This window comes from Oncorhynchus tshawytscha, linkage group LG33 (assembly GCF_018296145.1).
Source record: "Oncorhynchus tshawytscha isolate Ot180627B linkage group LG33, Otsh_v2.0, whole genome shotgun sequence".
Lineage (NCBI taxonomy): Eukaryota > Metazoa > Chordata > Actinopteri > Salmoniformes > Salmonidae > Oncorhynchus > Oncorhynchus tshawytscha.
In genome coordinates, this window is record NC_056461.1 from 19391489 (window position 1) to 19415011 (window position 23523).

General features: G+C 43.4%; 1 protein-coding gene across 2 annotated transcripts in view; it reads right to left on the reverse strand.

Annotated features, from left to right (window-relative positions):
• Window positions 1-23523, reverse strand: part of LOC112230505 (splicing factor, suppressor of white-apricot homolog) — a 162311-nt gene that overhangs the window by 65898 nt on the left and 72890 nt on the right. For both annotated transcript variants that reach the window (XM_042311625.1, XM_042311624.1), the window contains exons 11-12: window positions 22800-22905; window positions 22033-22266 (exon numbers count right to left, since the gene is read on the reverse strand). In XM_042311625.1, the coding sequence (XP_042167559.1) occupies window positions 22033-22266; window positions 22800-22905 (340 nt within the window). The remainder of the gene's footprint in view (window positions 1-22032; window positions 22267-22799; window positions 22906-23523) is intronic.

Below are 23523 nucleotides of genomic sequence, written 5' to 3' on the forward strand. Positions count from 1 at the left end.
AGAACAAACAGCAAAAACATATACATGATGTAATACAAATCTTAGAATCAACTATTAAAGACTACCAGAACCCACTGGATTCTATAATTAAATTGAATGAACTACAGGACAAAATACAAACCCTCCAACCCAAAATGGCCTGTGGTGTTGATGGTATCCTCAATGAAATTATAAAATATACAGACCACAAATTCCAATTGGCTACACTTCAATTCTTTAACATCATCCGTGGCTCTGGCATCTTCCCCATTATTTGGAACCAAGGACTGATCACCCCAATCCACAAAAGTGGAGACAAATTTGACCCAAATAACTACTGTGGGATATGAGTCAACAGCAACCTTGGGAAAATGCTCTGCCTTATCATTAACAGTAGACTCGTACATTTCCTCAGCGAAAAGAATGTTCTGAGCAAATGTCAAATTGTCTTTTTACCAAATTACAGTATGACAGACCACGTATTCACCACGCACACACTAATTGACAAACAAAACAAAGGCAAAGTCTTCTCATGCTTTGTTAATTTCAAAACTGCTTTTAACTCAGTTTGGCATGAGGGTCTGCTATACAAATAGGATATTTTATCCAAAATATTTGAATCAGTTATAGGACCAATTGCCCTTTATGGTTGTGAGGTCTGGGGTCCGCTCACCAATCAAGATTTCACAAAATGGGACAAACACCAAATTGAGACTTTGCATGAAGAATTCTGCAAAAATATACTGTATACAACGCAAAACACCAAATAATGCATGCAGAGCATAATTAGGCCGATACCCTCTAATTATCAAAATCCAGAAAATAGCCGTTAAATTCTACACCCACCTAAAAGGAAGCGATTCTGAAACATTCCATTACAAAGCCATCATCTACAGAGAGATGAACCTGGAGAAGAGTCCCCTAAGCAAGCTGGTCCTGGGGCTCTGTTCACAAACAAACCCCACAGAGCCCCAGGACAGCAACACAAATAGACAGAACCAAATCATGAGAAAACAAAAATATGATTACTTGACATATTGGAAAGAATTCACAAAGAAACTGAGCAAACTAGAATGCTATTTGGCCCTAAACAGATAGTACACACTTAAGGAAAGTTTTGACTATGTACAGACTCCGTGAGCATAGCCTTGCTATTGAGAAAGGCCGCCGTAGGCTGACCTGGCTCTCAAGAGAAGGCAGGCTATGTGCACACTCCCCACAAAATGAGGTGGAATCTGAGCTGCACTTCCTAACCTCCTGACAAATGTGTGACCATATTAGAGACACATAATTCCCTCAGATTACAGACACACAAAGAATTCAAAGAGAGCGATAGAGAGAGAGAGAGAAGAGGTCAAAGATGTGTTGAGCGTGAGTGATTCCCCTCTGTGTCAAGGTGTGAGAGAGAAAAGCTACTGTACTGTGGAGGCTTGGCTGGGGAGGAGATCGGAAAAGAGCAGAGGAGGAGAGAAAGAATACGGGGGAGGAAGAGAAGAGAGCGGGGGAGAGCGAGTGGCAGTGTAGGATCAAATGGAGCAGTGGAGGGCAGACAAGGTAGCAGGCAGAGAGAGGTGTCTAAGACAGTGTTTAAGGTACATTTTGTAGACATTAGCACTGTATTGATGGGTGAAATAGGAATATATGGGGTATGACATGGTATGAGTGTATTGAAGCTTTTGGCAACATTTCAGCTTACCATTCCCAAACACAACACCTCATAGGTAAAGTTTTGTGGATTGGCTATGGTGGAGTGTGGATGTAGTTTGAATTCGAGGTGTTCACGGATCCACCTGTACCCGAATACCCAAGACTGTCTGGATCCAGAATTCCAAATAATTTCATGGGTTTGGGTCAGATCTGATAGGATTGTCACAGGTGTGTGTAATTTTAAATGACTATTCCGGAAGGATCCATATAGATCTGAACGTGACTGCAGTAGAGAGAGAAACTATCATTTATCCTGCTGCTCTTTGCTTTTCACCTGGAATGGCGTGTGTAGCTTGTTGTTGTTGACTAGGGTTGCAAAGGGTCTGAAACTCTACGGTAAATTTACAGAATTTTCCTGTAAAAATGGTTATGCCTGGGAATGACAGAATATTGCTTAAATTCATCAAAAAAAGTTAGCTTATAACAGTGAACCTTTTTTGTGGGATACACTTAAGGCAATTCTAGGTCGTGTGGCATATTTTGGTTAAACTATCCCCAATTCAATGGAATTGCAACCCTCTGCATGCACAGTGCACTCTTCCATCACATGTACAGCTGATTCTCAAGATCTTTCACACTAATGAGATGCTATTGAGCCCACACTACGACACTGTCTGAGCCAAGGACTACATGCTTTCTGGTAAGTTTTGATTACAATAATGGGTGGGGTGAATATTTTATACGACATATACTCTTTTTTGTTAACGAGTAAATAGTAGCCTTCAACAACGTGTGTTTAAATCCTTTATAACTTGTTAACAATTTCTGGTAGTTAGTTTTTGCTACTATGTGGATTGTAGTTTGGTGAGCCTGCTAACTGAGTGTTAATTCACCGGTTTACATACGTTTAATTATAAAACATTTATCTTACAAAGGAGTTGTTTAATCTAACTGCTTAACTATTTATCTGTATATGGAATTGTATTGGTTTCTTGTTTTTTCTAATCTTTACAGGAAAATGCCACAGACACTATCTGATGTGTGGAGACATTTCACTGCAGCAAATGTAGAAGGAAAAGCTGTGTACATTTGCAAATACTGTGCCAAATCATACGTGAAGAATGCAACAAAGATGCAGAATCCTCTGGCCAAGTGCATAAAGTTCCCTCAGCGCTCACAACAAGCAACCTCTGACACAAGTCCCTCTACTTCTATTCGAGGTGTAAATGATGAATCAGACACCTTGTCGATAGCAACAGCTCATGGTCCTCCTGGAATCAGACATTTTTTTGACTCAATGGAGGAACGTAGTCAGAGAAATGCTGATGAATGTCTTGCTCGAGATGTGTATCCAACTTGTTCACCTCTGATGCTCACAGGCAATGTGTATTGGAAGAGATTTCTGAATGTTCTCCGCCCAGCAACCACCCCACCTAACCAGACATGATTTATCTACTCATTTGCTGGATGCAGAGTTCAACAGAGTTCAAGTGAAGGTCAAGCAAATCAGAGAAAGCAGACTATTGCAATCATCTCTGATGAGTGGTCGAATGTTCGTGAGCAAGGAATAATTAATTACATCATCTCCACGCCTCAACCAGTATTCTACAAGAGCACAGACACAAGGGACAACAGACACACATTGCAGTCTCTACATTGCAGATGAGCTGAAGGCTGTCATCAATGACCTTGGACCACAGAAGGTATTTGCACTGGTGACAGACAATGCTGCGAACATGAAGGCTGCTTGGTCTAAAGTGGAGGAGTCTTATCCTCACATCACACCCATTGGCTGTGCTGCTTGTGCATTAAATATTCTCCTCAAGGACATCATGGCACTGAAAACAATGGATACACTCTACAAGAGAGCCAAGTAAATGGTTAGGTATGTGAAGTGTCATCAAGTTATAGCAGCAATCTACCTCACCAAGCAAAGTGAGAAGAATAAGAGCACCACATTGAAGCTGCCCAGCAACACCTGTTGGGGTGGTGTTGTCATCATGTTTGACCGTCTCTTGGAGGGGAAGGAGTCTCTCACAGTCTTCCGATATGGACAGCCCCATCAAGAGGATCCTCCTGGATGATGTACTTTGGGAAAGAGTGGTAAGCAGAAGACTTCTGCCTGAAGCCCATACACGCCACAGCATACAATGGACCCCAAGTACGCTGGCAAGAGCATCCTGTCTGGTGCAGAGATCAACAAGGCCTATGATGTCATCACTACCGTGTCTCGCCACCTTGGCCTGGATGAGGGCAAGGTTCTTGGCAGTCTGGCGAAGTACACTTCCAATCAAGGGCTTTGGGATGGAGATGCAATATGGCAGTCGTGCCAACATATCTCATCAGCCACCTAGTAGAAGGGACTTTGTGGATCTGAGGCTCTTTCCCTGTTGCCTCCATCATCCTCCAAATCCCACCAACATCAGCCACCTCAGAGTGCAACTGGTCCTTGTTTGGGAACACACACACACACCAAAGCACATAAAGGTTGACAAATACAAGGTTTGAAAAATTGGTGACCACCCGGGCAAATTTGAGGCTTTTTGAGCCAGACAACGAGCCATCCTCAACAGGGTTGGAAAGTGACAGTGAAGATGAGGCCTTAGTCTGATGTTCAAGAGGTGGGCATTGAGGAGGTCCAGGGAGAAGACATGAAAGCCTTAGAGGAAGACAGTCTGGAACCTGAAGCTTTGGTTTACAGATGCATGTTGAAACTGTTTTTGGGAGATTCGAAGGATCATTGGGGATCATTCAATATTCCCTTTCTTTTGTTGTTCAGTGAAATCATCCCATGTGAAGAGTCAACACATTTAATTAAAGTTCCATTCGTAACTACATTTTTCATTTTTTTTGTATTGGAAGGATTTAATCATTTGCAATTATGTCTACTGATGATAAGGTAAAATGTTAATGTTTCTGTCTCCATACGATATGGTAAATATATGCAATGCAAAAAACATCTACATTTAAATGGTATTAATATTCTTTTTCATATATTTCCATGAATTCCCATATATTCCAGTTAATTCCTATGGAAAGTTTCCACCACTTAATACCACCCAAAATGTGCAACCCTGTTGTTGACTAATCATAATGCAATAGGCTACAGTCAGAGCCTCCATGTGGGACAAAAGTTAACAGATATCTCATCAATTGAAGATGGAATTAAAAGTTAAAGGAGAAGGACCAACAGGTAGTTGCTACTTCACATTCTGAACGGAGTTGTTGTTTGCAACAGTTTAGGACGAGAAAGCGCATGCAGCCTCAATTAGCCTAGTTAAGACAGATACTACGTAATCATATTGGATGATAAATGACCTAGTTATGGCAGCTATTAGTCTACTATAACGTGAGTCGGCTTGGTTGGTTGCAGTCTCTCATCTCTCCCTCTCTCCTCCGTTCCTGTGTCACTCGCTCACACTCACAGGAGCCTACACACACAGCACGGCCCCTGCTAGAGCGTCACCTCTCTCTACCTCCTCTCCCTCGCACTTTATTAGCTCCGGTTAATAAAGTAGCTTAAAAATGGCCTTTTCTGCTGCTTCCCTCACTCAGATCGGACCTGGTCTGGATCCGACCAGGTCTATACGTAACGGGTCTAGATGTCCTTGGTTCCATTTGGAACGGGTCTCTATATTTTAAAAATGTATTTATGCATATTGGGTCTGGATGGGAAAGCCCCAGGTCCATTTTGGAACAGGTCCCAAAAGGCCTCCAGTGTGAATTCCACTTATACAGTGAAATTAGCTAACTGGGTCTCCTGCCATCATCTGCAATTACCGTTATGCCTGCCTACATTCCTCTCTGTAGGCACAGCCCAACGTAACTGTTTAATGACAGAGAGAACACAAGGATGTGACAGAGGTCAGAGAAAATGTGAGAATGGGGAGAGAAAGATGATGAGCGACAGGAACAAATCATGGGGGAGAAGAGGAAGACAGTGATCACGAGGCCTATATTAACGTGGACTCCGGGCATGTAACGTGGACTGTGGCCATTGAACGTGGTGCGGGGATAAATTGCCCAGCCCCGAATACAATAGCTCATTTTACTGTGTGTGGGCAGCGATAACCATCTGCAATCTTCCCTAGTCTGTTCATCGGAAGGACACAGGTAGAGCACAAAAACAAGTCCTTATATTACGCAACCGTAGGGGGTGAATATAGTTCTTTCTATACTATAAATAGGCTGGCTACCAAGGCAAATCATATGGGGCTTAGTGTGAACACACCAGGGACAGAACATAACTACCACCTTAAGGTAGACCCACTTCCTTAATGGAGTGAGGGATTTATTTTTATAGAGAGACAGAGTAAGCATGAGAAAGGGAGAGAGGGAGAAAGAGTGACTTAGAAAGAACAAGTGAAAAGGATTGAGTGAAAGGTGAAGGAGGACAGTGACTTGGAGAGAAAATAAATAAATAAATGAGAAAGACAGACCGGCAGGCAGGCCTAAATCCTAAATCAACGTTTATTTGTCACGTGATCCGAATAGGCGGTGTAGACCTTACAGTGAAATGCTTACTTACAGGCTCTAACCAACAGTGCAAAGAAGGTCTTAGGTGAACAATAGGTCCGTAAATAAATAAAACAACAGTAAAAAGACAGGCTATATACAGTAGCGAGGCTACTTACAGACACCAGTTAGTCAGGCTGATTGAGGTAGTATGTACATTAATGTATGGTTAAAGTGACTATGCATATACTGTATGATAAACAGACAGTAGCAGCAGCATAAAAAGAGCTGTTGGGGGAGGCACACAATGCAAATAGTCCGGGTAACCATTTGGTTACCTGTTCAGGAGTCTTATGCTTGGGGGTAAAAACTGTTGAGAAGCCTTTTTGTCCTAGACTTGGCACTCTGGTACCGCTTGCCATGCGGTAGTAGAGAGAACAGTCTATGACTGGGGTGGCTGGGGTCTTTGACACTTTGTAGGGCCTTCCTCTGACACCGCCTGGTGTCGAGGTCCTGGATGGCAGGCAGCTTAGCCCCAGTGATGTACTGGGCCGTACGCACTACCATCTGTAGTGCCTTGCGATCAGAGGCCGAGTAATTGCCGTACCAGGCAGTGATGCAACCAGTGCTCTCGATGTTGCAGCTGTAGAACCTTTTGCTGATCTCAGGACCCATGCCAAATCTTTTTAGTTTCCTGAGGGGGAATAGGCTTTGTCGTGCCCTATTCACGACTGTCTTGGTGTGTTTGGACCATTCTAGTTTGTTGTTGATGTGGATACCAAGGAACTTGAAGCTCTCAACCTGCTCCACTACAACCCCGTCGATGAGAATGGGGGTGTGCTCGGTCCTCCTTTTCCTGTAGTCCACAATCAGCTCCTTGGTCTTGGTTACGTTGAGGGATAGGTTGTTATACTGGCACCACCCGGCCAGGTTTCTGACCTCCTCCCTATAGTCTGTCTCGTCGTTGTCGGTGATCAGGCCTACCACTGTTGTGTCGTCTGCAAACTTAATGATGGTGTTGGAGTCATGCTTGGCCATGCAGTCATGGGTGAACAGGGAGTACAGGAGGGGACTGAGCACGCACCCCTGTGGAGCTCCAGTGTTGAGGATCAGCATGGCAGAAGTGTTGCTAGCTACCCTCACCACCTGGGGGCGGCCCATCAGGAAGTCCAGGAAACAGTTGCAGAGGGAGGTGTTTTGTCCCATGATCCTTAGCTTGGTGATGAGCTTTGAAGGTACTATGGTGTTGAATGCTGAGCTGTCATCAACGAATAGCATTCTCACATAAGTGTTCCCTTTGTCCAGGTGGGAAAGGGCAGTGTGGAGTGCAATAGAGATTGCATCATCTGTGGATCTGTTTGGGCCTGTTCAGACTGTTTGAGAGAGGCCCCCCAATAAGTAGGGTTCTTGGCCACTCAAGTGCTTTAGCAATCAAACCATTTGCGCTGCTTCAAAACTAAGACATTTTGGGCCAGCCATCAGTAAAACAAATCCTGCTATTGTTCTTTTTTACAACAGCACTAAGGGAGGGGGAAGATAGAAGATGACAGAACAAATTGTTATTTTTTGTTGTAAATGTATAAGCAGATTGCCACAGCAATTGAAAGTCAAAAGATGTTTTAGAGACAAAAGGACTTAAGACAGCACAGGCACGCACACACGCACACACACACACACACACACACACACACACACACACTTTACTAATGAGAGTTGCCACTGGTCTCACTCAATAACAGCACAGCTGTGGGCCTTAAAGGCAGTAAAGAACTATTGACGTGGTCCCTCATTGGTCATTATAGAGTGCGGACACACATTATGCTTTCCACAAAATGGACCTAGTGGTCTGGAAGATCAGACACACTCAAATATAGGGCGTGGCAGACAACAGACAAGCATTTTTTCACAACAGCATTAAAGATAGAATCCTTCATTGGTGAAACTACTACGTTCGTTTGGGATACTACAACAAAGAAGTTACAGCAAACCATTCTATTGCTTTATTCTAATTATAATCTCGAAATGGTAGGTACCCTATATCATTCCACCGAATCCAAGTAGTCTTGTCAGTCTACTCTGGCCTAGGGCTGTGGCGGTCAAGAAATTTTGTCAGCCGGTGATTGTCAAGCAAATAACTGCTGTTCTCCTGGTAATTGACCGTCAATTAATATAAACACATTTAGCATCTCCTGGCTTCCACACAAGCCACTGATGGAGACCTTTGAAACATCGACATTTGAAAAAGTCTAACAAATCCATGTAATATAGCCTACACCTTCACAATAAATCCATTATTTATTTTAGACAGGTCTAAAGAAACATGATATGAAGAAAATGTTGTCTATTTCAGAAGAACAGAATAGAATACGGAGTTGTCCTTATATTAGGTCCTGATCTGGCTATGCCGAATGGCTGTGGGCTACACTAGTTCATTTAGCAGACAAGATTTGCTTAGGATTCTGTGGCATTATTTTATAGTATGAAGAATACAATTGAACAAACTGAACAATATAGAAATTATATTTTCTCCAAACGATGAGGGAGTGAACACGTGGCTATACTGTGCTAAGCGGTTAAAGAAATAGGTACTCCTATTGCTAAATGTAGAGTTATTCATGTAACTTTAGTTGTGATACAAACATATATTTAGATTTGTAATACCTTGTATGGCTGCATAATGAGACTAATGATGATTTGAATAAAGTTCCATGAAAGGCGTTGGACGTTGTGCACTCGGGCAAAATATAATAATTATAATTCAATTTTCCCTGAGTGCTGCATGCTCCATAGCACCTCTCACTCACATGGCTCTCAGTCACGTGATCGGGTCTTACTCACAGGCTACAAGTGAAGACAGACACATCGGGGATGCAACTGCGTACGTCCTCATCCAATTCCGAGGTGTATATTGAAGATATTAGAAGAACTGTCCGCATTTACTTTTCGTCAGCCAACAAGAGGAGTAGGTCTAACGAACAGCTTAAGCACTAGTCAATCTACTATCCTCCATAGTACAAAAGTTGACCTATTCTATTCTGTGCGAGAAATACATTTTCCAAACAGTCTGGGACAGTTGTGGGATGCGATAGATCCCAAAATAATATCACTACTAGCATCAAAATAACTTTTTGACAAAATGAGGCTGAAGCAACAGATCAGAACATTTAGCTTAAAATGTAGAGAAACTATCAGGATATTCCTTCACATTATAAGAGCAGCAATGTGCACACTGCAGTAGGCTATAAGCGCAAATGTTCCATTAACGGAAAAACACCATTATCAAAAGTGACCACAAATGAGATTATGCATGTAATGATTTTATTATAAAAGTGCTGTTTTTATGATGAAAATTATCTTCCCCAAACTTGAAACTCACACGCTGCTTATATATGCCAGTTAGACTCTACACCCCTTGTAAAGAGGATTAATGTGCTTCATTTGAATAAGTTATTTGGCCACTTTAGTTGTGATACAAACCTTATCAAAACATATAAGCTAGGCTAAATGAGGTGTGACTATGATTAGAAAAAGTCGGAGAAAAAAGGCAGTTTCTTGCCTTACATTGGGCATCATGATAATATATCATTCACATGTGAATACACACACACACACACACTACTGTTCAAAAGTTTGGGGTAACATAGAAATATCCTTGTTTTTGAAAAAACAATATTGAAACAAAATCCATTAAAATAACATCAAATTGATCAGAAATATAGAGAAAACATAGTTAATGTTGTAAATTACTATTGTCGCCTATGTAGATAATCCATAAACAGAGGCCCATTATCAGCAACCATCACTCCTGTGTTCCAATGGCACGCTGTGTTAGCTAATCCATGTTTATCATTTTAAAAGGCTTATTGATCATTAGAAATCCCTTTTGAAATTATGCTAGCACAGCTGAAAACTGTTGTTCTGATTAAAGAAGCAATAAAACTGGCCTTCTATAGACTAGTTGAGTATCTGGAGCGTCAGCATTTGTGGGTTCGATTACAGGCTCAAAATGGCCAGAAACAAAGCACTTTCTTCTGAAACTTGTCAGTCTGTTCTTGTTCTGAGAAATGAAGGCTATTCCATGTGAGAAATTGCCAAGACACTGAAGATCTCGTACAACACTGTGTACTACTCCCTTCACAGAACAGAGCAAACTGGCTCTAACCAGAATAGAACGAGTGGGAGGCCCTGGTGCACAACTGAGCAAGAGGACAAGTACATTAGAGTGTCTATTGAGAAACAGACGCCTCACAAGTCCTCAATTGGCAGCCTCATTAAATAGTACCCGTAAAACACCAGTCCCAATGTCAAAAGTGAAGAGGCGACTCCGGCATGCTGGCCTTCTAGGCAGAGTTGCAAAGAAAAGCCATCTCTCAGACCGGCCAAGAAAAGAAAAGCAAAATAACACAGATACTGGACAGAGGAACTCTGCCTAGAAGGCCAACAGTTTCTTGGCAATTTCTCACATGGAATAGCCTTAATTTCTCAGAACAAGAATAGACTGACAAGTTTCAGAAGAAAGTTCTTTGTTTCTAGCCATTTTGAGCCTGTAATCGAACCCACAAATGCTGATACTCCAGATACTCAACTAGTCTATAGAAGGCCAGTTTTATTGCTTCTTTAATCAGAACAACAGTTTTCAGCTGTGCTAGCATAATTGCAAAAGGGTTTTCGAATGATCAATTAGCCTTTTAAAATTTTAAACTTGGATTAGCTAACACAATGTGCCATGGGAACACATGAGTGATGGTTGCTGATAATGGGCCTCTGGACACCTATGTAGATATTCCATTAAAGAAATCAGCCGTTTCCAGCTACAATAGTCATTTACAACATTAACAATGTCTACACTGTATTTCTGATCAATTTGATGTTATATGAAATAAAATAGTATTCTAATGTTACCTTAGACCTTTATAAACACAACCAAATTATTACTTTCGCGATAGCATACATGAAATGTATTAATTACACGGGTCTAATTTTGCTGTCAGAATGACTGCTCATTAGCTTGAAGGGGGGCTGTTCTAGTGTTAAGGTTCATTTGGATAGAAAAACAGACTGACAAAGACATGAATGCACACACGGGTATGTTGTCTGCTGAATCCCGGCACTGGTAATCACAGGCAGCCTGTGTGATCCTTTACAGACCATCAATACAGATTAGGTTTCTCTGTCTGTAATCAATACCCCTATGGAATTAGGCCATTTGAGTGACAGCCTCCTGGCCACACAGCAATTCATTTCACTTGCCAGGCCCGTTCTTTACCCTGAGATAATCACGCAGATGTTCCGCTTACCCTCCGCTGGGGCCAGGTGTGTGTGCGCATTGTCCGCCTGAACCAGCCCCTGAAACTAGGCCTAAATACCAGAACATTTGGTGGCTCTGTGTGTGTGTGTGTGTGTGTGTGTGTGTGTGTGTGTGTGTGTGTGTGTGTGTGTGTGTGTGTGTGTGTGTGTGTGAGAGTGAGTGTGTGTGTGAGAGTGAGACCAGGCTGAATGCACAATAAACATTATGAATGGGTCCCGTTAGTCAGACCTGCCTTTACATTTGCATCATCACACTCCTGAGATTGTGTGCACATACAGTACCAGTCAAAAGTTGACACCACCTCATTCAAGGGGCTTTCTTTATTTTTTCTATATTGTAGGATAATAGTGAAGACATCAAAACCATGAAATAACACATATGGAATCATGTAGTAACCAAAAAAGTATTTTATTTTTGAGATTCTTCAAAGTAGCCACCCTTTGCCTTGATGACAGCTTTGCACACTCAGCATTCTCTCAACCAGCTTCATGAGGAATGCTTTTACAACAGTCTTGAAGGAGTTCCCACCTATGCTGAATACTTATTGGCTGCTTTTCCTTCACTTTGCGGTCCAACTCATCCCAACCATCTCAATTGGGTTGAGGTCAGGTGATTGGGGAGGACAGGTCATCTGATGCAGCACTCAATTACTCTCCTTCTTGGCCAAATAGCCCTTACACAGCCTGGATGTGTGTTTATCCTGTTGAAAAACAAATGATAGTCCCACTAAGCGCAAACCAGATGGGATGGCGTATCACTGTAGAATGCTGTGGTAGCCATGCTGGTTAAGTGTGCCTTGAATTCGAAATAAATCACCGACAGCGTCACCAGCAAAGCACCCCCACACCTCCTCCTCCATGCTTCACGGTGGGAACCACACATACAGAGATCATTCGTTCACCTACTCTGCGTCTCACAAAGACATGGAGGTTGGAAACAAAAATTCTTCTTATTATTGTTGTCCTTTAGTAGTGGTTTCTTTGCAGCAATTCGAACATGAAGGTCTGATTCACACAGTCTCCTCTGAACAGCTGATGTTGAGATGTGTCTGTTACTTGAACTCCGTGAAGCAGTTATTTGGGCTGCAATTTCTGAGGCTGGTAACTCTAATGAATTTATCCTCCGCAGCAGAGGTCACTCTGGGACTTCCTTTCCTGTGGCGGTGCTCATGAGAGCCAGTTTCATCATAGCACTAGATTGTTTTTGTGACTGCACTTGAAGAAACTTTAAAAGTTATTGAAATGTTCCGTATTGACTGACCTAAAGCAATGATGGAATGTTGTTTCTCTCTGCTTATTTGAGCCGTTCTTGCCATAATATGGACTTGGTCGTTTACCAAATAGGGCTATATTCTATATACCACCCCTCGTCACAAAACAACTGATTGTCTCAAACACATTAAGAAGGAAATAAATTCCACAAATTAACTTTTAAGAAGGCACACGTGTTAAGAACTACCCATCCCGGATACGGGTTTGAATTCGACAACATACGGTGTTCGCCACAAATAGTCATATTAAACATTCCTGAAAATACAAGTGTCTCACATGTTTCAAAAGCCTAGAATCTTGCTAATCCAACTGCGTTGTCATGTTTAAAAAATAATTTATTGCGAAAGAATATGCTGCGATTATCTGAGCACAGATCCCCATATCAAACTACTTATTTAAACAGCACTTGCATAACAAATTCACAGATTGCATTGAAATAAATCGTTTACCTTTGAAGATCTTGCTCTGGTTGCAATCCCAAGGCTCATTGTTACACAATGAATGTTCTTTTGTTCGGTTAAATCCATTTTTTATAGCCTAACACGAAACATTTTGTGAACGCTTATCTCGTTGAATTTCCTGTCATTCAATTTTCGAAGTAACATCCAACGTAAAATAGACAGACTTTCCCTGACTTTATCCAGTCATGTTTGGTTTCCTTGCAATCAACTGTTTGTTTGTAACACAACCAAACTTGATGGGTCATTTTGCAGGACATATTTGACCCGGAAAAACCGATTGGAAGACAACAAGTGAGGAGCCCATTGTGCACCAATTATATGACCACTGTCTCGTTGATTGACTCCATTTTAACCCAATGACCACTGATCTTCTTGAAATCTAGCTGGGTAGATAGCCAATGAGCAGAGGTAAAAGGCAGTACCACATGGTTCTTTGTTGTAAGACAAATCAACACATTGAATGCTGGCGTAAGGACCATTCTTTCGCCATTGCAAATTGAACCGTGAAGGAGCGAAGCTTATTACGCACAGATGTTTTTCAGTGACTTGCATCTTCAGCTGTTTATTTATCAAACATCATGGTGAATAAGTCAAAGAAAGCTAATTCTAAGACTAGATATACGAATGTAGAAACCATTTTAGAGGAGATTGATCGTGAAAGTGAGACAGATCTGATTTTTGAAGACTCCATTAGCTCCCATAGTTTTGATTCTGAAAATGAGGAATATTTTTTGAACGGAGAGGACATTGTTTTGGACTGGTAAGTTGCTCTCATGCTAATGCCGTTGTTTGAAATTAATATAAAATATTATTTGTGATTGTTTTTACATTTTATTTGCAATATATAAAGATGTAATGAAATTGGTAAAGTACACGTTAGCTAGTCATTGTGAGTGAGGGTCTGTTTGTTTGTATGAGAACGACCATGGCCTATGTCTGTGTGTGTATATATAGATATATAAAAATGGTATGGTGTAGAATGTGTAGAATGCAAACCCATACATCTCAACACAGCCAGCATGCTTCCTCCAATCAGTCTACATTAGATGGAGCATGGTCTACCAGCTGCTGCTCCACCCCACGGCCCTATTTGAGGCAGGCCCACAACAATGGCCAAAGTGAAATGGAACAGCACTTTATGTTCCCTGTACTCTATATGTATGTTTATTATACCTGTTGATACAGGGCTCATATGTGAAACTATTCTAACTGAACATTTTCTTTCACAGTGGCACTGACTCCGACTGGGAGCCCCCATTGCCAACTTGTCCATCCCCCTCTGAAGCTGGTTCATCCAGCTGTACCCCTGCTGCATCTGGCTCCACACCTCCCGGGCCATCTAGAGGTGTGAAGGCACTGACAAAGAAGCGGAGGAGGGGAAGTGTGCCACCCGCTAACAGAGGGTCAGAAGGGCGTTGGCACACCGTCCTAGAAGATGATGTGGAGCTACCCCAACCAACTTTTAGGCCGAAAAGGAAGCCAGGACCTCAGGTGAACCCGACCGCAACTTACACCCCCCTTCAGCTTTTTCAGCTGTTTTTCACACAATCTGTTGTAGATTCGCTCGTTTGTAGCACAAATAAGAATGGGGAGAAGAAGCAAGCAGGCAAAAAGGTAGCATGGAAGCCCATATCCATGTCAGACCTTTTCTGCTACCTTTCACTGGTCATCTACATGGGGCTGGTGAGGCTGAAAAGCCTGAAGGACTACTGGAAATGTCATCTCTCTACCAACTGTCTTTCCCCATGACTGTTATGTCTTGCAAAAGGTTTCTGGTTCTCTCACAGGCGCTTCATATCAGTGACCCAAAGGTTGATGAAAAGAATGAGAAGAAGAGGCACAGCAACGTTTGATAGACTGTGCAAAATCAAACCTCTCTACCACAGCATTGTTGAGGCCTGCAAGACGTACTTTCAGCCAGCCCAGAACGTGTCAATCGATGAGAGGATGGTAGCCTCAAAGGCCAGAATTGGCCTCAAACAATACATGAGAAACAAACCAACCAAGTGGGGTTACAAGCTGTTTGTGTTGGCTGATTCTGTGTGTGCCTACACATGCAATTTCTTTGTCTATGAGGGGAAGAACAGTTTTGCTACCGGTAAGGGATTTAGCTATGACTCTGTAATGGAGTTATTGGATTTTGAATTGCTAGGGAAGGGCTACAAACTGTTTGTGGATAACTTCTACACAAGCCCTACTCTGTTTGCAGACCTAAGGAAGCTGGATGTGTGGGCTTGTGGCACCATTCGTACCAACAGGGTGGGCTTTCTGAAGACAAAGGTGAACGACATGCCTAAGCGGGCTGAGCGGGGGATCCGTGAAGATGGCCTGCTTTTTGTAAAGTGGATGGATACCAGAGAGGTGGTGGTGTGCACAACAATCCACAAGTCCTTCAATGGGGATCATGTTGTCAGGCGTGTGAAGGACGGTGCCGGGGCATGGACCACCAAAAATGCCCCCATTCCAACTGCAGTAAAGGACTACAACAAGAGCATGGGAGGTGTGAACCTGTCAGATGCGCTAATAGGCTATTACAATGTTCTACATAAGACAATGAAATGGTACAAGACAACCTTCGATCATTTAATCGACATTGCTGTGGTGAATGCATTCATCCTACACAAGGAAATGGCTAAGAGCCGTGGAAAGCCCTTCCTCTCACAGAAAGCCTTCAGAGAGCAGCTCATCAAGGAGCTTGCTGGCTACAGCACCACTGCATCAAGCCCTGTCCCTTCTGCTCCTGCCACAAATATATTTGTGCAGGCATGGATGTGCCTAAGGGCCAAAAGGGCACAGCATGGAGGCGTTGCTGTGTTGTTTGCAAGATGAAGTCTCCCATCACATGCACCACATGCTCAGTGACCCTCTGCTTTACATCAGAAAGAGACTGCTATGGCATCTGACATCAGCAGCAGAATATTGTCTAAAGTTTTGGCAAAGTTGGTAGGGTTATATGGCAAAGTGGGTGGGGGATAGGGTCAGTATGTTATATCTGGAGTACTTTTCCTGTCTTATCCGGTGTCTTGTGTGAATTTAAGTCTGCTCTCTCTTTCTCTCGGAGGACCTTGGACCATGCTTCAGGACAACCTGCCATGATGACTCCTTGCTGTCCCCAGTTCACCCGGCCTTGCTGCTATTCTAGTTTCAACTGTTCTGCCTGCGGCTATGGAACCCTAAACTGTTCATTTTTACTCTTGAGGTGCTGTCCTGTTGCACCCTCTACAACCACTGTGATCTCTACCCGGCACAGCCAGAAGAGGACTGGCCACCCCTCAGCCTGGTTCCTCTCTAGGTTTCTTCCTAGGTTTTTTCCTTTCTATGGAGTTTTTCCTAGCCACCGTGCTTCTACACCTGCATTGCTTGCTGTTTGGGGTTTTAGGCTGGGGCTATATAAATTGATTTGATTTGATAGAGGACTGAGGGTCTTCCAAATATTGAAAGTGTGTAAATAGTTACCAATGTTATTTTGTAAATGTATGTGTATATTTTTTTTCATATATTTTTTAAGTCAATAATGATTTTTTTTCCCCCATTTTTTTTTCACATTTTTTTTTTTGGGGGGTGTGTTAGAATACCATTTTGCTATTTTGTATATAGTTATTTATTTCAAAATGTATACCTTCACCAATTTGGCCACTTGGGTACATTTGGGCTACTTGTGTGGGACACCTGGGTGACTTCATGATAAATGTCATGTATAGCACACTCATTTTGGAAGTTATCATTCTGAAACTGTGCACAAGTACTGGTGCCCTCTTATATTTTTCACTGAAATTGTCCCCATCTTCCTATCTGAATGTTTGTTTTATCTTGTTCATTTTAAAGATGATACAAAAATACAACGTATGGTTTATTTCATTGCATTATCTAAACCAGATCTATTGTGTTATATTCTCCTACATTCAATTCACATTTACACAACCTTCAGAGTGTTTTCTTTCAAATGGTACCAAGAATATGCATATCCTTGGTTCTGTGCCTGAGCTACAGGCTGTTAGATTTGGGTATGTCTTCAGGCGGAAATTGCACAAAGTAGGGGGGTAGTTCTAAGAGGTTTTGAAATACATTCAAGGTGACTAACTCATGAAGCTGGTTGAGAGAAATGTCAAGAGTGTGCAAAGCTGTCATCAATGCAAAGGGTGGCTACTTTACTACATGATTCCATCTTCACTATTATTCTACAATGTAGAAAATAGTACAAATAAAGAAAAACCCTTGAATGAGTAGGTGTGTCGAAACTTTTGACTGGTACTGTATATCTCCATTATGGGGGAGCTAAGAGAGAAATACAACTGTGGTTTACTGCATCCAGTCTCTCCTGACTTCCTTTCTGGAAGCACGCCTTTAAAAAGCCATCCTTTCCTCTCCCTCTCTACCAGTTTTGTTCAACATATTTACTGCTGTGCCTCGTCTTCCCCATTCCATTTTCCCTCCATTCCGGCTAGTCTAACATCCCGCAAAGGCGGAGCATGCGTGTGTATTTGATTGAGCGATGTCGTTCCTAGTCCGCCCGCAGCTCTCCCAGCGAGTGACGGCTGTATTAACAGACAGCTAATATAACTTAAGCGAGAGTGAAAGAGAAAGAGACCGGCAACGACAGAAGACACTTAGAGCCGGAGGTGGTTGAGGGTGGTGAACTAGCCAAGCCTCCAGTCTGACCTGAACAGGGCCATCTCTATGCCATGTAAGATGCTGTCTGTCAGATGCATGAATAGAGGAGCAAGCTTAAGTGAAGAGGAAATTCTGCAACTCTCGGAGGACAGTGAGAGAAGATAGGAAATGCTGTAGCCTTGGGGCGGAAAAGTGTTGGTTTAACAAAAAAATAATTATTTTTAGTAACTTCCACTGTCCTTAATTTTTTTTTACTGGATTTCTTTCCTACTGAGAGATGGCAATACAGCAGACAGTCTAGTACAGGTCCTTCACACTGACTAAGGAAATATTTACCAAGAATTGAAAAGGGCCTATATAAACTCAGCAAAAAATGAAACTGCCCTTTTTCAGGACCCTGAATTTCAAACATAAAAATCGTAAAAATCCAAATAACTTCACAGATCTTCATTGTAAAGGGTTTAAACACCGTTTCCCATGCTTGTTCAATGAACCATAAACAATTAATGAACATGTACCTGTGGAACGGTCGTTAAGACACTAACAGCTTACAGACAGTAGGCAATTAAGTTCACATTTATGAAAACTTAGGACACTAAAGAGGCCTTTCTAAGGACTCTGAAAAACACCAAAAGAAAGGTGCCCAGCGTCCCTGCTCATCCGCGTGAACGTGCCTTAGGCATGCTGCAAGGAGGCATGAGGACTGCAGATGAGGTCAGGGCAAGAAATTACAATGTCCATACTGTGAGACGTCTAAGACAGCGCTACAGGGAGACAGGACAGACAGCTGATCGTCCTCACAGTGGCAGACCACGTGTGACCACACCTGCACAGGATCGGTACATCCGAACATCACATCTGCGGGACAGGTACAGGATGGCAACAACAACTGCCCGAGTTACACCAGGAACACACAATACCTCCATCAGTGCTCAGACTGTCCGCAATAGGTTGAGAGAGGCTGGACTGAGGGCTTGTAGGCCTGTTGTAAGGCAGGTCCTCACCAGACATCACCGGCAAAAAAGTCACCTATGGGCACAAACCCACCGTCGCTGGACCAGACAGGACTGGCAAAAAGTGCTCTTCACTGACGAGTTGCGGTTTTGTCTCACCAGGGGTGATGGTCGGATTCGCGTTTATCGTCGAAGGAATGAGCGTTACACCGAGCCCTGTACTCTGGAGCGGGACCGATTTGGAGATGGAGGGTCCATCATGGTGTGGGGCGGTGTGTCACAGCATCATCGGACTGAGCTTGTTGTCATTGCAGGCAATCTCAACACTGTGCATTACAGGGAAGACATCCTCCTCCCTCATGTGGTACCCTTCCTGCAGGCTCATCCGGACATGACCCTCCAGCATGACAATGCCACCAGCCATAATGCTCGTTCTGTGCATGATTCCTGCAAGACAGGAATGTCAGTGTTTTGCCATGGCCAGCGAAGAGCCCAGATCCCAATCCCATTGAGCACGTCTGGAACCTGTTGGATCGGAGGGTGAGAGCTAGGGCCATTCCACCCAGAAATATCCAGGAACTTGCAGATGCCTTGGTGGAAGAGTGGGGTAACATCTCACAGCAAGAACTGGAGATGCACTGCAGTACTTAATGCAGCTGGTAGCCACACCAGATACTGACTGCTACTTTTGATTTTGACCCCCCCTTTGTTCAGGGACACATTATAAAATTTCTGTTAGTCAAATGTCTGTGGAACTTGTTCAGTTTATGTCTCAGTTGTTGAATCTTGTTATGTTCATACAAATATTTACACATGTTAAGTTTGCTGAAAATAAACGCAGTTGACAGTGAGAGGACATTTCTTTTTTTGCTGAGTTTATATCTTTGGTGGATCAATTCACTTCAATTATATAATAATATATGCCATTTTACAGATATTTGTATCCAAAGTGATTTCCAGTAGTGGTTTTATACATCATTTTCTGGTATGGTGGCCCCAGCGGGAATTGAAACCAAGACCCTGACGTTGCAAGTGGCATTCCAACTGAGTCACATGGCCATTTAGGGGCATTCCAACTGAGCCACATGGCCATTTAGGGGCATTCCAACTGAGCTACATGGCCATTTGGGGTTGGCACCCCCCCTTGGGTTGTGCCATGGCGGAGATCTTTGTGGGCTCTGCTCGGCCTTGCCTCAGGATGGTAAGTTGGTGGTTGAAGATATCCCTCTAATGGTGTGGGGGCTGTGCTTTGGCAAAGTGGCTGGGGTTATATCCTGCCTGTTTGGCCCTGTCCGGGGGTATCATCGGATGGGGCCACAGTGTCTCCTGACCCCTCCTGTCTCAGCCTCCAGTATTTATGCTGCAGTAGTTTATGTGTCGGGGGGGCTAGGGTCAGTCTTATACCTGGAATATTCCTCCTGTCTTATCCGGTGTACTGTGTGAATTTAAGTATGCTCTCTCTAATTCTCTCTTTCGATCTCTCTCTCGGAGGACCTGAGCACTAGGACCATGCCTCAGGACTACCTGGCATGATGACTCCTTGCTGTCCACTGTCCACCTGGCCATGCTGCTGCTCCAGTTTCAACTGTTCTGCCTGCGGCTATGGAACCCTGACCTGTTCACCGGACGTGCTACCTGTCCCAGACCTGCTGTTTTCAACTCTCTAGAGACAGCAGATACTCTTAATGATCGGCTATGAAAAGACACCTGACATTTACGCCTAAGGTGCTGACTTGTTGCACCCCCGACAACTACTTTATGAACATTTGAACATCTTGGCCATGTTCTGTTATAATCTCCACCTGGCACAGCCAGAAGAGGACTGGCCACCCCTCATAGGAAGAAATCTAGAGATGAACCAGGCTAAGTTTTGGCCTTTTTAGGGAGTTTTTCCTAGCCACAGTGTTTCTACACCTGCATTGCTTGCTGTTTGGGGTTTTAGGCTGGGTTTCTGTACAGCACTTTGAGATATCAGCTGATTTAAGAAGGGCTATATAAATACATTTGATTTAGGAGCATTCCAATTGAGCCACATGGCCATTTAGGGGCATTCCAATTGTGAGCCACATGGCCATTTAGGGGCATTCCAATTGTGAGCCACATGACCATTTAGGGACATTCCAATTGTGAGCCACATGGCCATTTAGGGGCATTCCAATTGAGCCACATGGCCATATAGGGGCATTCCAATTGAGCCACATGGCCATATAGGGGCATTCCAACTGCGCCATATAGGGGCATTCCAACTGAGTCACATGGCCATTCCAATTGAGCCACATGGCTATTTAGGGGCATTCCAACTGGGCCACATGGCCATTTAGGGGCATTACTAAAAAGGAATTAGATCAAGTAAAATAAGATGTTCTTTAACATGTAGTGACACCCCATCCCGTGAACGGGACCGTTGTCATCATCTGACACTAATTAGCATAACGCAACGGACATAAATCTTCCTAGAAAATATTCCTATTCATGAAAATCACAAGTGAAATATATTGCAACACAGCTTAGCCTTCTGTTAATCACCCTGTCATCTCAGATTTTCAAAATATGCTTTACAGCCAACGCTAGACAAGCATTTGTGTACGTTTATCATAGCCTAGCATAGCATTTGCCTTGCTAGCAGCAGGCAACCTTGTCACGGAAATCAGAAAAGCAATCAAATTCAATCATTTACCTTTGATGAACTTCGGATGTTTTCACTCACGAGACTCCCAGGTAGACAGCCAAAGTTCATTTTTTCCCAAAATATTATTTTTGTAGGCGAAATAGCTCCGTTTGTTCTTCACATTTGGCTGAGAAATCGCCCGGAAATTGCGGTCACCACAACACCAAAAATATTCCAAATTAGCTCCATAATATCGATTGGAGTAATGGCTACCTCTGTATTTTACGCGAGAATCTCTCTCGGAGACACCATGTGACCACTTACACAATGTGGCCGCCTACGGCTATTCTTCAACAGAAATGCGTAAAACTATGTCACAATGCTGTAGACACCTTGGGGAATACGTAGAAAGCGTAAGCTCGTTGATGGTACATTCACAGCTGAATAGGGAGTCATTGGAACGCAGGACTTTCAAAACCTGGGGCACTTCCAGATTGGATTTCTCTCAGGCTTTCAACATCAGTTCTGTTATACTCACAGAAAATATCTTTACAGTTTTGGAAACATTAGTGTTTTCTATCCAAAGCTGTCAATTATATGCATATTCCAGCATCTTTTCCTGACAAAATATCCTGTTTAAAACGGGAACGTTTTCTTTCCAAAAATGAAAATACTGCCCCCTAACACCAAGAGGTTAATATATGAAGTGCAGCCAGTGAGAGCAGCAGTAGCTAGCTACCTTGTTTAGCCTCCAGCTCCTCCAGGGTGAGAGTGGGTCTCTTCTCCTCGGGGGTCGCAGTGACCGCTCTGACCACCATCTCCGCCCCCTCCAGCAGGGCCTCCAGACCCTCTTCGCCCAGCAACTTGTCCGGGTCATCATCTGAGTCGTCGTCCAGCCGTACACGGTTTTTCTCCAGCGGGAGCATGTCATTCTCTTTGGCTTTGATGGCGAAGCAGATCGGCGCAAAGGGCACTGGGAAGAAAGGCGGAGGTGGGAGAGAGGGTGGGGGTGTTTGGTTAAAGCTGGAGGTCGTTTAAGACGAAAAAATGTGCCAGAGTCACTCATTTTACCATAAACCATTAATCTTCCGCAGGCAGGCAGACAGAGAGAGAGACAGGGAGAGAGAATCATTGAGCTGGGGGTTAACCGTCATTACCATGGGCCAAAGACATGAACCTCAGCCACCCCGCTTTTTGAGCAGCCTGCAGCCACCTAATCATTTAGTCCATTTTCTAGCTGACTGTTCTAAAGGAAACCACACATACACATACACACACACACACGCACTCCGCAAAACACAAGCGTACCACCCCAATCACCTCCACTGTCTACTCATCAACAAAGGCCTCAGCATTCCCACTCACCAAACAAACAATTAAGCAGGAAGAAAAAAAAAACAAGCATCCTCAGACAGTTTAATTATCAGAGCGGGCAGGCCGGGCTGTGACGACTGGGACTGTGTCAAGGTCAGCCTCTAAATGCTGTGGTGTGTGTACAAGTCTTACCTTTAATTGGCTTGCCTTCATTCAGCTGTTTGTCAGAGGGACAGTTACCAACGCCGCCACTGTCTGCCTCCCCCTCCGCTGGGCCCAGGCCGTCTGAAGAGCCACGCTACAGAGAGGACAGAGAATACAGTTATTTTAAGAACAAAGCGTGTGGGGTTGTTCTGAGAACGAGAAATAAGAACATACCAGACAATAACTAGGCTATTTAAAGCTCATCAATTAGTGAAGTGAAAATGATTTAGAACTTACAAGGGCAGTGCTTTTTATTTTATTTCATAGGAAAGTATTGTGTGCTTAGACTAAGTGATGTCAGCATGCTATTATTTGCAAAGCTTTGTTTGGGATTGGGTTTAAAAGTTAGCAGTCAAAAATAGATGTGAGTGAGGCACAGTGAGGGTTGGTTGCTGGCTGAACGGTAACGGAAAGCCCATTTCACAGTACAGAGGGCCGACCACTCCTCTGCCGCTCTCCCTCTGTCGTCATGGTCCTCATTGGAATGCTCTGTCCGCTCTGTGCACCGTTCACCATAAGACACTGACAGAGAGGTTTAATCATTGCAACATGCAGTGGTGGAGGGACCAGGGGACAGCCACTTCCACAAGGCCAATTCCGTGTGGGAGAACATATGCCTCAGGTCTCCTTTTCTGAGTGCAGTCTCTGAACATGGACTATACCAGCTCAGTAGGGACATAGGAGGAAAGGGACTAGCCTGAGCACCAGATCA